Source organism: Microcaecilia unicolor, chromosome 6, assembly GCF_901765095.1.
Source record: "Microcaecilia unicolor chromosome 6, aMicUni1.1, whole genome shotgun sequence".
Classification (NCBI taxonomy): Eukaryota; Metazoa; Chordata; class Amphibia; order Gymnophiona; family Siphonopidae; genus Microcaecilia; species Microcaecilia unicolor.
Genome location: NC_044036.1, coordinates 320,362,367 through 320,375,516, shown reverse-complemented (window position 1 = coordinate 320,375,516; position 13,150 = coordinate 320,362,367). Strand labels below are relative to the sequence as shown.

General features: G+C 46.1%; 1 protein-coding gene across 1 annotated transcript in view; it reads right to left on the bottom strand.

Moving 5' to 3' along the window:
• Positions 1–1,567: 1,567 nt before the first annotated feature.
• RSAD1 (radical S-adenosyl methionine domain containing 1) overlaps positions 1,568–13,150 on the bottom strand; it is a 29,019-nt gene continuing 17,436 nt past the window's right edge. The window contains exons 5-9 of the mRNA XM_030206354.1: positions 6,942–7,005; positions 6,363–6,510; positions 5,070–5,124; positions 2,089–2,192; positions 1,568–1,991 (exon numbers count right to left, since the gene is read on the bottom strand). Of these exons, the coding sequence (XP_030062214.1) occupies positions 1,907–1,991; positions 2,089–2,192; positions 5,070–5,124; positions 6,363–6,510; positions 6,942–7,005 (456 nt within the window). The 3' untranslated portion in view covers positions 1,568–1,906. The remainder of the gene's footprint in view (positions 1,992–2,088; positions 2,193–5,069; positions 5,125–6,362; positions 6,511–6,941; positions 7,006–13,150) is intronic.

Sequence of the window (13,150 nt, the reverse complement as noted above, 5' to 3'; positions counted from 1 at the left end):
TTGTCCGAAGCCAGTGCTGCTGTTCGTCACTGCTTTCAAAACTAAATCGTAATGCACGTGTTATATCTCAAAACGCTACCCAGTGCAGGGAATAATCTACTTTCAGTCCTCATTTCAAGAGAAGGCCCCTTTTTGGCTAATGCTGTCTTCTGATTCCCTAAGGTCTGTACAGTTTGAGTTTGCCCTAATAATATACACAAAGCAGATCAGTGATCAGTCCAAACCACTCTTCTTGTAGAAACTCAATAAAATGCCCGACACAGGCCGTGTTTCGCGTCAGAGGGCTATACTGTAATCTTCATCACGAAAAAAACTAGGTATTGTGCTTAACTTCCACAATACATAAGAAAGCAACAGAATATTAGGTTATTATTAGGAAAGGGATGGAAAACAAAAATGAGGATATTATAATGCCACTGTATCGGTCTATGGGGCGACTGCACCTAGAGTATTGTGTTCAATTCTGGTCGCCGCACCTCAAAAAAGATATAGTGGAATTAGAAAAGGTGCAGAGAAGGGCGACAAAGATGATTAAGGGGATGGGACGACTTTCCTATGAGGAAAGGCTAAAGCGGTTGGGGTTCTTCAGCTTGGAGAAAAGGCAGCTGAGGGGTGATATGATATAAAATAATGAGTGAGTGGAAAAGATAGATATGGAGCGTCTGTTTACGCTTTCCAAAAATACTAGGACAAGGGGGCATGCGATGAAGCTGGAGTGCAGTAAGTTTCAAACAAATAACAGAAAATTTTTCTTTACTCAGCGCGTAATTCGACTCTGGAATTCGTTGCCGGAGAATGTGGTTAAGGCGGTTAGCTTAGCAGAGTTTAAGAAAGGTTTGGACGGCTTCCTGAAGGAAAATGGCATAGAATGTTATTAAACGGACGTAGGGAACAATCCACTATTCCTGGGACAACCAGTACAAAATGCTTTGCTCCGTGGATCTTGTCGGGTGATTGTGACCTGGATGGGCCACTGTCGGAGACAGGGTGCTGGACTAGATGGACCTTTGGTCTGTCCAGTGTGGCGATGCTTATGTCTTCATTGGAAAATCAATTGAGTACAGTACCAAGGCAGATAAAAAACCAGCACAATCTCTACTTAAAAGTGAAAGGAGCTTTCCAAACAAATAGCAGCGTGTATTAGTGATGAAGATTCTAGCCCCTGATGCAGCCCTCTGGGCAAAACCCAGCCTGTGTCGGGCATTTTATTTGATTGAGTTTCTACAATAAAGAGTGGTTTGGACTGATCACTGATCTGCTTTGGTTATTTCCACATCGGAGTTTGCTGATCCTTTGCCTTGTTGTTTCCTGGGACCTAATAATATACACTGCACTGTGACCTAGCTCTAAATGTCACTGACTCTTAAAACTGCTCTAAACTCTCCAACACTACCTCTGTGTCTCAAAGCAGGAGCTAAACCCACAGCTATAACCAGGCATTTCGAACTCAAGGCAGGCAAGCATATTTGCAGCTCTCCCTCTCCCCCTGAGCTCTTTTTCTCTTCTTCCCTCCCCTACTTTGATCCCGATCCTCTTTCCCTCACTTTCCTCCCCCTGTCCCCAACCTTCCTAGCTGTCTTCGGTTTGTCCATCCTTGTATTTCTTTATGCAGCCAAGGACTAGCCCTCTTGTCTAAGCCTGGTATAAAGAAAACACTCCTGCAGCTGAAATTCAGCATTAAAATGTGTTATGATTGTCTTGTAGAACAGCTGCAAAAAATATTTACATTATTTATAAAATAAATTTCTCTATACACTTGTAATAACATATACCAACATAAATAGGTATTTATAAAATAAAATCTTTATTTCTATATACACTTGGAATATACAGCACAACAGCAGGCGTTTGCTCTGATCTGTCTTCCCTGCTTGGATCCAGATTCAGGCACCTTGCTGAGCTCTGTCTACCAAGATTGCTGGAGTTGGTTCAGTAAAGTCAGCAGGAGACTGTCGAGCACAGCTAGACCCTTCCAGGAGCACCGCAGGCCGCTGAGAAGAAAAACATTATCAGGGCTTATTCCCAAGGGCTTAACATTCCGCTAATGTTCCGCCTTGCCCCTCCGTGCCTTCTGCCTCAGCCAGTTACCTGTCATCGAGCAGCAGGAAGCCCTGTTCCTCTAAAGCTCTCACTTGCTGTGAAGTGCCAAACACAGTCTGCAGAGTCAGGCTAGGCATAAACTGCCGCCAATGCTGGAAAGAAAGAGGGAGAGAATAAAAGGAATTGTAAAGACTCATGTACTGTGGCACCAGTTAAGAACCCAAAATATCGACCGCTTGCTTCCGTCCCCGGATTTGTGGGAACCTGACTGGCCCTGGAATCTGCCAGTCTAGTTCTGCACTGATAATTCTTGGCTGGCAGGACAGGTTTAAGTCTCTGGTGGGCCCTGCCAGTATGTTTAACTCCCTGTTGTAATAAAGATACTTTTTAAAACTCCTACAAATGTGGCCCTGTGTGGTCTGGCTACAGAGGAAGAAGCAACAAGAAAACACAAGCAAAAAAGGACCTTCAGGCGTGGAACCATCAAGAGTCCTTTGTACATAAGACCCGACATAGGCCATGTTTCAGCATTCATGCGCCTGCGTCAGGGGGTCAAATGGAGATCAATGCTCTTAGATAAAACTATAAAATGAAAAAGCCCAGAAATGCCAAGAGATCAGCCCGCAAATTCCTCAATCGGAACTTCCCCAGTTGTAAAGGACTTAAATATAAGCAGGCATACGCCACTTACCTTCTCCTACAGAAGTACCGTGTTTCCCCAAAAATAAGACACTGTCTATATTAATTTTTTGCCCCAAAAATGCACTAGGTCTTATTTCAGGGGCTGTCTTATTTTTCGGGAAAACATCGGGGTTGGCCCGCCCGCCCTCCGTCGCTCTCGGAACTAACCTTAAACGCCTCCTTTCACCTTCGCAGCAAGCAGCTGCACGGCAGGCCACTCCTTCCTTCTGTGTCCCGCCCTCGCCTGATGTAATGTCCGCGAGGGCGGGGCATGGAAGGAAGGAGAGGTCTGCCCTGCTGCTGCTTGCTGCGAAGGTGAAAGGAGGCGTTTAAGGTAGTTCCGGGAGCGACGGAGGGTGGGTGGGGGGCGGCCCGGGGGCGGCCTTGTCCGGCTCTCGGCGGCCCTGCTTTCAAACAAAAATTTGCTAGGTCTTACTTTCGGGGGAGGCCTTATATCTACCAATTCAGGAAACCTCTACTAGGTCTTATTTTCGGGGGATGTCTTCCTTTCGGGGAAACAGGGTACACAGATATGGAATGGGTTACCCCCAGCCCTAAAAACTATGGATAATCTAAGCAACTTTTGCAATCTCTGAAGACACATCTCTTTAATAGAGCCTACAAAAGACCCCTTAAAGACACAAATCACCTCCTAAACTATCCTATTCTAACACCATCTTCTCTAACTCCTCATCCATCTTCTGCTTACTTTTGATTTTATCCAATATCCTGTCATGATTCTGTCATAACAACACTCTGTAAGCCACATTGAGCCTGCAAATAGGTGGAAAATGTGGGGTACAAATGTAACAATAATAATAATAATTAAAAAAAGAAGATAAAGCCACGACTCAAACGAGCGCATCTTCAGTAACGAAACCAAAGACATGTCCGTTTGAGTCACAGCTTTATCTTCTTTTTTTTTATAGCACACTAAGCTTTTCCATTTATACTTTTTTCTAAGAGCGTTGATCTCCATTTGATCCCTGACGCATGAGCACCGAAACACAGCCCGTGCCAGGTCTTATGAACAAAGGACTCTTGATGGTTCCACTCCTGAAGGTCCTTTTTTGCTTTTGTTTTCTTGTTACACCAGGGGCGAAGCCAGACTTCAGAGGAAGGGGGGCAAATTTTAGCCTCCCCCCAGAGCACCAACCCTTTCGACCCCCTCTTCCAGCCACCGCCGACCCTCCCCCTCCGTCAGGTACCTTTGCTGGCGGGAGTCCTCAACCCCCGCTAGCCGAAGTTCTCTGGCGCGGCCGCATTGCTGATCTGCAAGGGCAGGCTTCTGTTTCTGTGAGTCCGATGTCCTGCACGCACAACGTTGCAGATCAGCAATGCGGCCGCGCCAGAGAAGAGGACTTCGGCTGGCGGGGATTGGGGAGCCCATGCCCCCGTGGCCCCACGTAGCTATGCCCCTGTGTTACACTTGTCTGCATTCTTGGTACCCTCTCTTTTTTTGCTACCTGCTGAGGACCCAGCAGCAGATAAGACATGCTGCTGACCTACTGCTCTTGTCGACTGAAGAACAATACACAAAGGGTGTGGAGAACAAACAGAGCTCTGTGGGCAGCGGTGGCTGTGGTGCCTCTACCCCTCCCCCCTCAGCTCTTCATTTTGCCTGTGGCTGACTTATATTGGCAAAATTATGGTTCAGGAGCCACTGAATTAGCACATCTGAGAGTTTCCCTCCTAAACATTTGGGCCCTAGGGACATGCCTACTTTGCCTATGGCTTCATCCTACCCTGGAACTCTTTGCCAGAGGATGTGGTAACAGCGGTTAGCGTACCTGGGTTTAAAAAAGGTTTGGACAAGTTCCTGGTGAAAAAGTCCATAGTCTGGTATTGAGACAGACATGGGGAAGCCACTGCTTGCCCTGGGATTGGTAGCATGGAATGTTGCTACTCTTTGGGATTCTACATGGAATGTTGCTACTATTTGGGTTTCTATCAGGTACTTTGTGACCTGGCTTGGCCACTGCATGGAAAACAGGATACTGGGCTAGATGGAACATTGGTCTGACACAGTATGGAGTCTTATGTTTGCCGGTTTTCCGAGGGCCAGTCTTTTCCTCTCAAGCTTGAGCTAGAATCAAACCCATGTCTTCAAACAATAAAGGTTCATAAACCTCTTGTACCATCACCTCACAATACTGTGAGTTTTACAACACACACTGGATAGCCCCAAGTTGCTGCTCTCCTCTCCTCATTTCTTGATAAGCAGTTTCCCCTGTTCCCCTGTAGTGAAAGCGGTGTGATGTGTGAGCTAACTGGAAGGAGGGGATCCAGACTTTGGATCTCTGCTGCCCGCAGCTGCTCCTCAGATGACAGACGGTGTGAGCTCTCACCTCATGTGTAATTCCAACATCCATACGCAGTCCCATGACCAGAACTTCCTCCAATCTGCAGTCAAAACAAGTCAATGAATTGCAGGACCACTGCAAGAGAATTGGGCATCCTAGATGAACCTTCAGCCTTATTCTCATCCCCCCTCCCCCCCTGAAATTAATCTTCAGGACTCTGCCCACAATTTTGCTAATTTAATTCTACAAGCTTGATGATCCTACAACCATCCAGTTCCTAGAGTTTGTCTGGACGTTAGAACTTATTATTGTTTTCTTTGACAGCAGCTGTTGCCCTAGGTGACCACCTAATGGTTAAGCCAGCTCTGATGAACTGATGTTAATGCCTTAAAGAGAGAGTATCTGATATGCAGAATAAAGTGGGTCAGGAGGCCTCAATAGGCAGCTCTAGTGATACACACTGTAGTGGCCTATCAGAGCAGTGGTTCTCAACCTAGTCCTCACGACACACCCAGCCCGTCAGGTTTTCAGGATATCCACAATGAATATGCATGACGCAGATTTGCATACAATGGAGGTACTACATGCAAATTTATCTCATGCATAGTCACCATTGATATCCTGAAAATCTGACTAGCCCAGTATGTCAGTGGCCCCTGAGTTAGAGCAAAGGTCTGGGAAAACCCACCTGTTTAGCCTTGCACTTTCAGCATATACTTCAGGCTCAGGACACATCAGCATTGCACAGGCTTAATTTTTACTCCGTGAATTAATGCTTACGTGTCTTGTCCTGTCCTCTGAATCTGATTTATACCATTGCAGGGGTGTCCAAGCTTAGTCCTTGAATTTGTAAACCAGTTTGATGTACCAAACAAAATGTCGGTATAGAAAATACCTAATAAACCATAGAACAGAGCCTAAATCCTACCCCCCCCCCCCCCCCCACATTGACACTCCCTGTGACTTCAGACACGTCATTTTATCTTGTGTTGCCTCAAGGATTGTAAGCTCTTTGGGACAGGCACTTATTGCACCTGAATTACCAGCAATGTTATAAACCAGAAGTGGGCAACCACGGTCCTCGAGGGCCACAACCCAGTCAGGGTGTCAAGATTTTCACAATGAATAAGCATGGGATTGATATGCATACAATGAAAGTAGTACATGTAAATCAATCACATGCATACTCATTGTGGAAATCTTGAAACCCCAACTGGGTTCTGGCCCCTCGAGGACCATGCTTGTCCATCCCTGTTAGAAGCCACCCTGAGCATTATTGGAATTGTAATTAGTAGTCACTAGTCTCACCAGGGAAAGCAAAGAAATTAACAGACTTACACATCCAGTTCGCTTTGATCTGTCCTTTTCCTGGTGCCATGTCCCACAGACATTACTTCCCTCATCCACGGGTCCGGTTCCAGTGTCTGGATCCTGGCTTCCCGAAGGTTCTTACCATCCTTCCGTGGCACAAAGCGGCCATGTGCCCCTGAAAGACAAGACATTTTTATCCCTGAGAAGGGGGAGTGGAGGCAGGACCTGGGACAGTCTCACACGGGGCCTTTCCAAAGCCATTTGACATTACAGACAGGCAGGATAATGCAAGCTTCAGTATTCCCAAGGGTAGGTTTCTTTACAGCAGTGCTTTGTCAGTGCTAGCTGAACTCTCGCAGTGTGCGCTTCCACTATGCAGTGACATCGGCAGCTACGCCTTCCTAATAGCAGTGGGCGTGGCAGCTGCGGCAGTGCAGTGCTCTGTGAATGCCAGCAGTTGGCAGTTCCAGTGCTGTCCATCAATGTGAACTTCCCTATAGCAGTGCTCAGCAGCCTACAGTGCAGCCCTGCTAGCTGGAATAAATCAAAGATGCTGAATTGTTGCCTATGTGATAGACCCCCAAGGGCTAGTAAATGGGAACTCACCAGGGCCAACTCCAATATACTGGCGCCCTTGCCAGTAGGATTGGTTATGAATGCTAAGCGCCCCCTGCAGGACAAGAAAAAAAGACAAAAGCAAGAATCTGTAAATATCCTCAGCACCTGAAAAAGTGGGATAAATTCATTGCGATTGAGAAGTCTTGAGTTAAAAAAAATAAAAGTGAGCCTAAAACATGGAATACTATACAATGTATGGACAAATTTCAGCACCAGGAAATGACCTCCAGTATCTAATCTAATGACATTAATGGGGCTGTTCTCATGAGCAAGACATTGGATTCCCTTCTTCAGTCTTGGGTTTTCAAACATGTTTTAATTCTCTAGCATCTTCCTGCTCATTCACTCTTAATCCTAGCCTCTCCCTTAGTGTTGTGTCATAAACAGTATCACATCGTACCTTATGCTATATCTTGTTGGGCAGACTGGATGGACCGTATGGCTCTTGGGTCTTTATCTGCCATCATCTACTACGTTTCTTTGGGGGTTCATTTTCAAAGCACATAGACTTACAAAGTGCCACAGGTTACTGGGACTGTCTTTCTTTTATGTTTGTGCAGCGCTGCGTACGCCTTGTAGCGCTATAAAAATGCTAAATAGGAGCTGTGAGATCCAAGATGGCGACGGATTGAGTAGCGCTAACGGACGAGCTCAGAACCGGCCCTAACGAACGCCGCTGTTAGCACCTTACCCGTCGGAAGATGGGCAAGCGGAGAGGCAAGGTTCGGGAGGTTCCCTCCGTCCCGAGTGGAACGCCTCAGCTACAGCAGACAACGATGGACCGTTTCGCGGTGTTGCCCGGTCCCGAGATGGTCTCTACTCCAACTGCGGGAGCCTGCCTTGTGGAGCAGGACAACAGCGTAGACGGGGCTTCCCTTAGCCCTGTTGAGCGTGCGGCGCCCCCACAACCCGGAAGGGAGAATCTTCAGGCAAGCCCTGCCGCTATGGAGAGAGACCAGGCTGTGCAGGGAGGGAGTTTGCAGGAGAAGAGAGCTGGAGCTGGAAACTTGGAAGAGCCAGAACTAACAACTACTCCTGCTGTTTCATTAAGGACAGTGAGTATACTGGAATAGGTTTCAAAAGCCCCTCTACCGGATCGTATAATGGGAGAGGTAGTGAAACCAGCCGTAGTGACATTGGAGTCACTTTGGGACTTGACTTCCAAGACCCAATCTGCATTACAAACTGCAATTCTAAAAAACATGGGGACAATAAAAGTTCTATCAGAGACTGCGCTAATTCATCTAAAGATGCCTCTGAAGTTAAAAGACTGTCTGAAAAAGTTGGAAAGATTGAACTTGTGGAGCAAACTTTAATAAAAGACAAGAATTTTACCTTAAGATGCCTGGAATATTTAGAAAATCAATCTAAGAGACTAACTTTGCGTTTTATAAATTTTCCTAGGTGACTTCCGGTGGAGCCAGGCGGCAAAATGGCAGCGTTGCCGTGAGCTCCGTCGCGCCACAAATGAAGCCCCGAATTTGACGGACCAGATCCGCCCCAGCGACCCACCACATGCTGGCAGAAGACTAGGGCATCAGTAACGCATGAGGGGCAGAGCCCGGAGATCGAAAGCGGCAGCGAGAAACTTGGAAAACACAAAAGAACGGCGCGCCCCACAGCGCAAAATGGCGGACTAAGGCGGGAATCTGAAGCGGCGGCGGCAGCGGCAACGGGCAGTCCGGAGATCCGCTTAACAGATCCAGGAGAGGTGAAGTAGAGCGAGGAGGAATCGAACTCGGGGGTGCACGATAAGGGAGAAGAAGAACAAATTAAAAGATCGCCACAAATCACTCAGAGCTGGAAGGAGGAGACTCCAGGAGTAGCAACAAACAGCTACCATGCAGTTACTGCAATAAGACACAGTAAGGCCGCGATTTCCTGAGCTAAAAGGCTGTTAAAGTGAAAGGCACCTCAAAGAGAGCGGGATTTTCAGAGTGTCAGCACAGTGGAGAGTGGCGCAGGTAACAAACGCCCAGAGAGCAGTGGAAGACCCCTTCTGGTATTTAGGGTCTGCTGAAGCTTTGGCCTCCCAGGACAAGAACTGATTTCAGAGAAGCCATACATATAATACGAACTGTACCAAGAATTTATGTGGGCTGAGGCTTTCTAGATATATTGATTAGTATTTACAAGTGCACCCGCAGCCCGGGCGAGAGGTGGGGGAGGACGTCTCCAGTTTTTGCATGGAGCAATATCTGAAGCCTGTGCCCTCTGGAACCACGCGCAGGGGAACGAAGTTTGATAAGGAAAAAACATCTCCACCTAAATCCAGTCACAAAATGGCGGATCAGAAACAAACAGGTGCAGGAGAATTCACAGAGAAGCAACTCGCCCAGATTACTGCGGCGGTGAGCGCGGCCCTCAACCCAAGATTTGATCTACTGGCAGGGCAGATGAAAAACATGGAGTCTTCAATGGCAGACACAGAGAAGAGAGTGGATGAGGCTGAAAACCGGATCTCGGCAGTAGAGGACTCAGGATCACAGCGTTTACAGGAAATAACGCGTTTGCAGGAGCAGCTTAAGTTGCATCAGGACAAATTAGAAGATATGGAAAACCGGGCACGCAGGTGCAACCTGAAACTTGTTGGACTGCCAGAGAAAATTCCAGAGAAGTCACTGGGGCCTCTGCTAGAAAAGTGGCTGAAAAAAGAACTGGCTTTATCTGATAGTTACGGAGAACTGTGTATAGAGAGAGCACACAGGCTTGGACGCTGGCAGCATGGCATGCAGCGCCCCAGAGTTGTCATCATTAAAGTGCATAATTATTTGCACAAAGAAGAGATCATCCGAGGCTTCAGAATAAAGCGAGATTCCCTTACATATGAGGGGTCCTCGATAAAAATTTTTCAAGACTACTCGGCAGGAGTTCAAGAACAGAGGAGGCGATTTCACCCAATATGTGCAGCGTTAGCCAATAAAAATAAGAGATTTATGTTAATATATCCAGCCACTTTGAAGATACAGCATGGGAACCAGTGGCATTCCTTTCAGAAGGTCCAGGATGCGCAGCAGTTTGTGGATGCGGAATTGAAAGAACCAGATCCCTGAGAATAATTGTGGTCCAGAGGAACAAGTGCCATAGCAGTGAACCTCCTTGAGAGGAGGTTTAAGGACTGGTAAATGCAAATGTTGTAGCAATGTCTAAGATTTAATGTTACTGTTCAGGTTAAAAGTTGCACTGTTTGAGACATTTTGGGTTAAAATGTTAGAATGATTCAATGCCGCATAAGATGTAAGTGCGATCCAGAGGTCAGAATCTACCGTGCTTAATTCACCTTTAGCGACGGTCGATGCTAGAGAGGAAGTGATAATATACTTACTGTGGCGGCTGGGAAAGGGCGTTCCAGCAGGTTCAAGACGCGCAGCAGTTTGTAGATGTTGAATTTAAATGAACCAGAACCTTGAAAGTAAAGGTGGACATGAGGGACAAGAGCCATAGCAGTGAACCCCTGCGTTCGGGGCCCCAGGACTGGTAATATATAAATGTAAATGTAATGGTAATGGTTGAGATCTGCAGGCTCGTGTTTGAAGCACTTGGTATCCTATAGTTTGGTGGAATCCAATGGGGCCGGGATTATCGGAGCGACTTGGGGATGCACCTTTTCATGTTGCTATTATGGTTAAAGTTGCATTGTTGAAAACATTGTGGGTTAAAATGTTAAATTGATTCATTGTCACATATGATTTAAGTGTGATCCTGGCACCAAACTCTAGTGCACACAACAGAATAAATGCAAGAAAAGAGGAGAACTGGAATAAAACACGGGGGGGTATGGTCACGTCAGGGGCTTCATGATGGCAATAGAAGTCAATAAGGGTTAATACATGGCAGGAGGGATAGGGGGAGGGAGGGGGAATAAGGGGAGACAACAAATGGGATGCAGCACACAGAGACACCATAGAGAGCAAATGGAGGAGGAACGCAAATGTTTATTAGTAAGGAAAGCACTAGGTGACAAAGACACAAAAAGGAATCCATTTACTTTATATTTAATGAAGGCTGACGCAGAAGGGGAAATGATAATTTATTTAATGAGGCGGCTGGGGAAGGGCTGGGACCCAGTAGCCGAAAGATATAAAACGAAAAAGAGAAGATGCTATATTGTTATCTATACCACACTGTAAGTTAATATCATGGAATGTAGGGGGCATCACATCCCCATGTAAGAGGAAAAAGATTTTAAAACACTTAAAACATTTAAATGCTGATGTTGTATGTATGCAGGAAACTAGGCTGTCCGATTTGGAACATGACAAACTTCAACAAAGCTGGGTTGGGCAGGTGCTCTATGCCTCAGGGGAAGGGAGAAAAGGTGGGGTAGCGATATGTTTCCATAAACATTTAGCCTATTCAGTTAAAAAAGAATTACAGGATTCTGCAGGATGATATCTCTTGGTCAAATTATGGTTACAGGGGAGAGAATTATATATACTAAATGTAAATGCTCCTACACCACCGGAGAAATCATTCTTCCCTAACTTGTTGAAGCAAATGACACCATATCAGGGTAAAGATTTGATTGTAATGGGAGATATGAATTGCCTGATGGACCCTAAGTTAGATTGTACAGGGGTAAGAGGACATACACAAGCAGGTCACAAAGAAGGGAAAATATTGAAGGAATTTGGGTACTCTCTCTCTGTGATAGACGCCTGGAGGAACTTACACCCAGAAACCAAAGAGTACTCGCATAGATCGAGAGCTCACGGTACGTGGGGAAGGATAGACTATATATTCATGTCCGAATCACTGTTTTCTCAGGTCATCAATTCCAAAATGGAAGAGATATTAATTTCTGACCATAGTCCCGTATGGGTTGAATTAAATGACCCCAGCAGATCGGTGGCAGCTAAACGTTGGAGATTCCCGAGTTATTTAGCCAATGACAAATCATTTCAAAAATTTTTAAAGGCCCGATGGGAGGAGTTCGCTCATTTCAATAAAGCACACCAATCCAATCCACAACTGTTTTGGTGCACAGGAAAGGCGGTTTTGCGAGGAGATCTGATCGCATATGTTGCGGCTAGAAGGAAGAGGTCTGCGCGTAGTTTAATCAGTTTAAACAAACAGCTGGTGAGGGCAAGATGCCGATATTTGGCACAATCAACAGAAGTTAATAAAGATAGATACTTAGCAATACAAGCTTCCATCAACTCATTATTACATGAGAATTTACTTAGAAATCAGACCTTTCAGAAATATAAGTTCAACAGATTTGGCAATAGGGCAGGGGGACTCTTAGCAAGGATGGTTAGGGGGAGGGGCGGTAATCGGACGATCCCAGTAATTCGGGATAATAAGGGACGTATCACTAACAAATTAGCAGATATTCAGAAAACCTTGCAAGAACACTTTATGCACTTATATAAGAGAGAGCAATTGGGGGGGAGGGGTGCCATAGGGGAATTTTTGCAGAGGTCCGGAATGCCACAACTTGAAGAAGAAGAGATAGCTATGCTAGATTCCCCGATACAGCTGAAGGAGCTGCAAACCGCGATTAAGGGCTTAAAGTCCTATTCGGCACCTGGGGTAGATGGATACTCGGGAGAGTTCTATAAAATTCTGCAACTCTCCTTGTTGGGGCCTCTATATGCATACCACCAGGCGGTTGTCGCAGATGGGAAGTTCCCATTGCATGAGAATACCGCGAGTATATCTTTACTATTAAAGCCTGGGAAAGCAGCAGAGGAACCGGAGTCATACAGACCTATCTCATTAATTAATGTAGACATCAAATTGCTGGCAAAGATTCTGGCTGAACGTCTTAAAATGTACCTTCCCAGGATCATTGGGCCAGCACAGGTTGGGTTCATACCAGGGAGACAGTCAGTATTGCATGTGAGGAAAGCATTATTGTCCATGGCCCAATGCAGACATCAGAAAATCCCTGGGTTAATGGTCAGCTTAGATGCCGCTAAGGCATTTGATAGGGTTAGTTGGGACTTTCTGTTTGAATTACTAGAATGGATGAAATTGCCTAATGGGATGCTGCGAGCAATACAGGCCCTTTACAACGATATGAATGCACAGGTTGTGGTCAATGGTGGGTCAACGGCAAGGTTTTCTGTAGAAAGAGGAACACGTCAGGGTTGTCCCCTCTCCCCATTGCTATTTGATTTGACTCTGGAACCCCTGATTAGGATGTTAAATTCGGATATTGGGATAGGTGGAGTACACTTGGGAGAGCATGA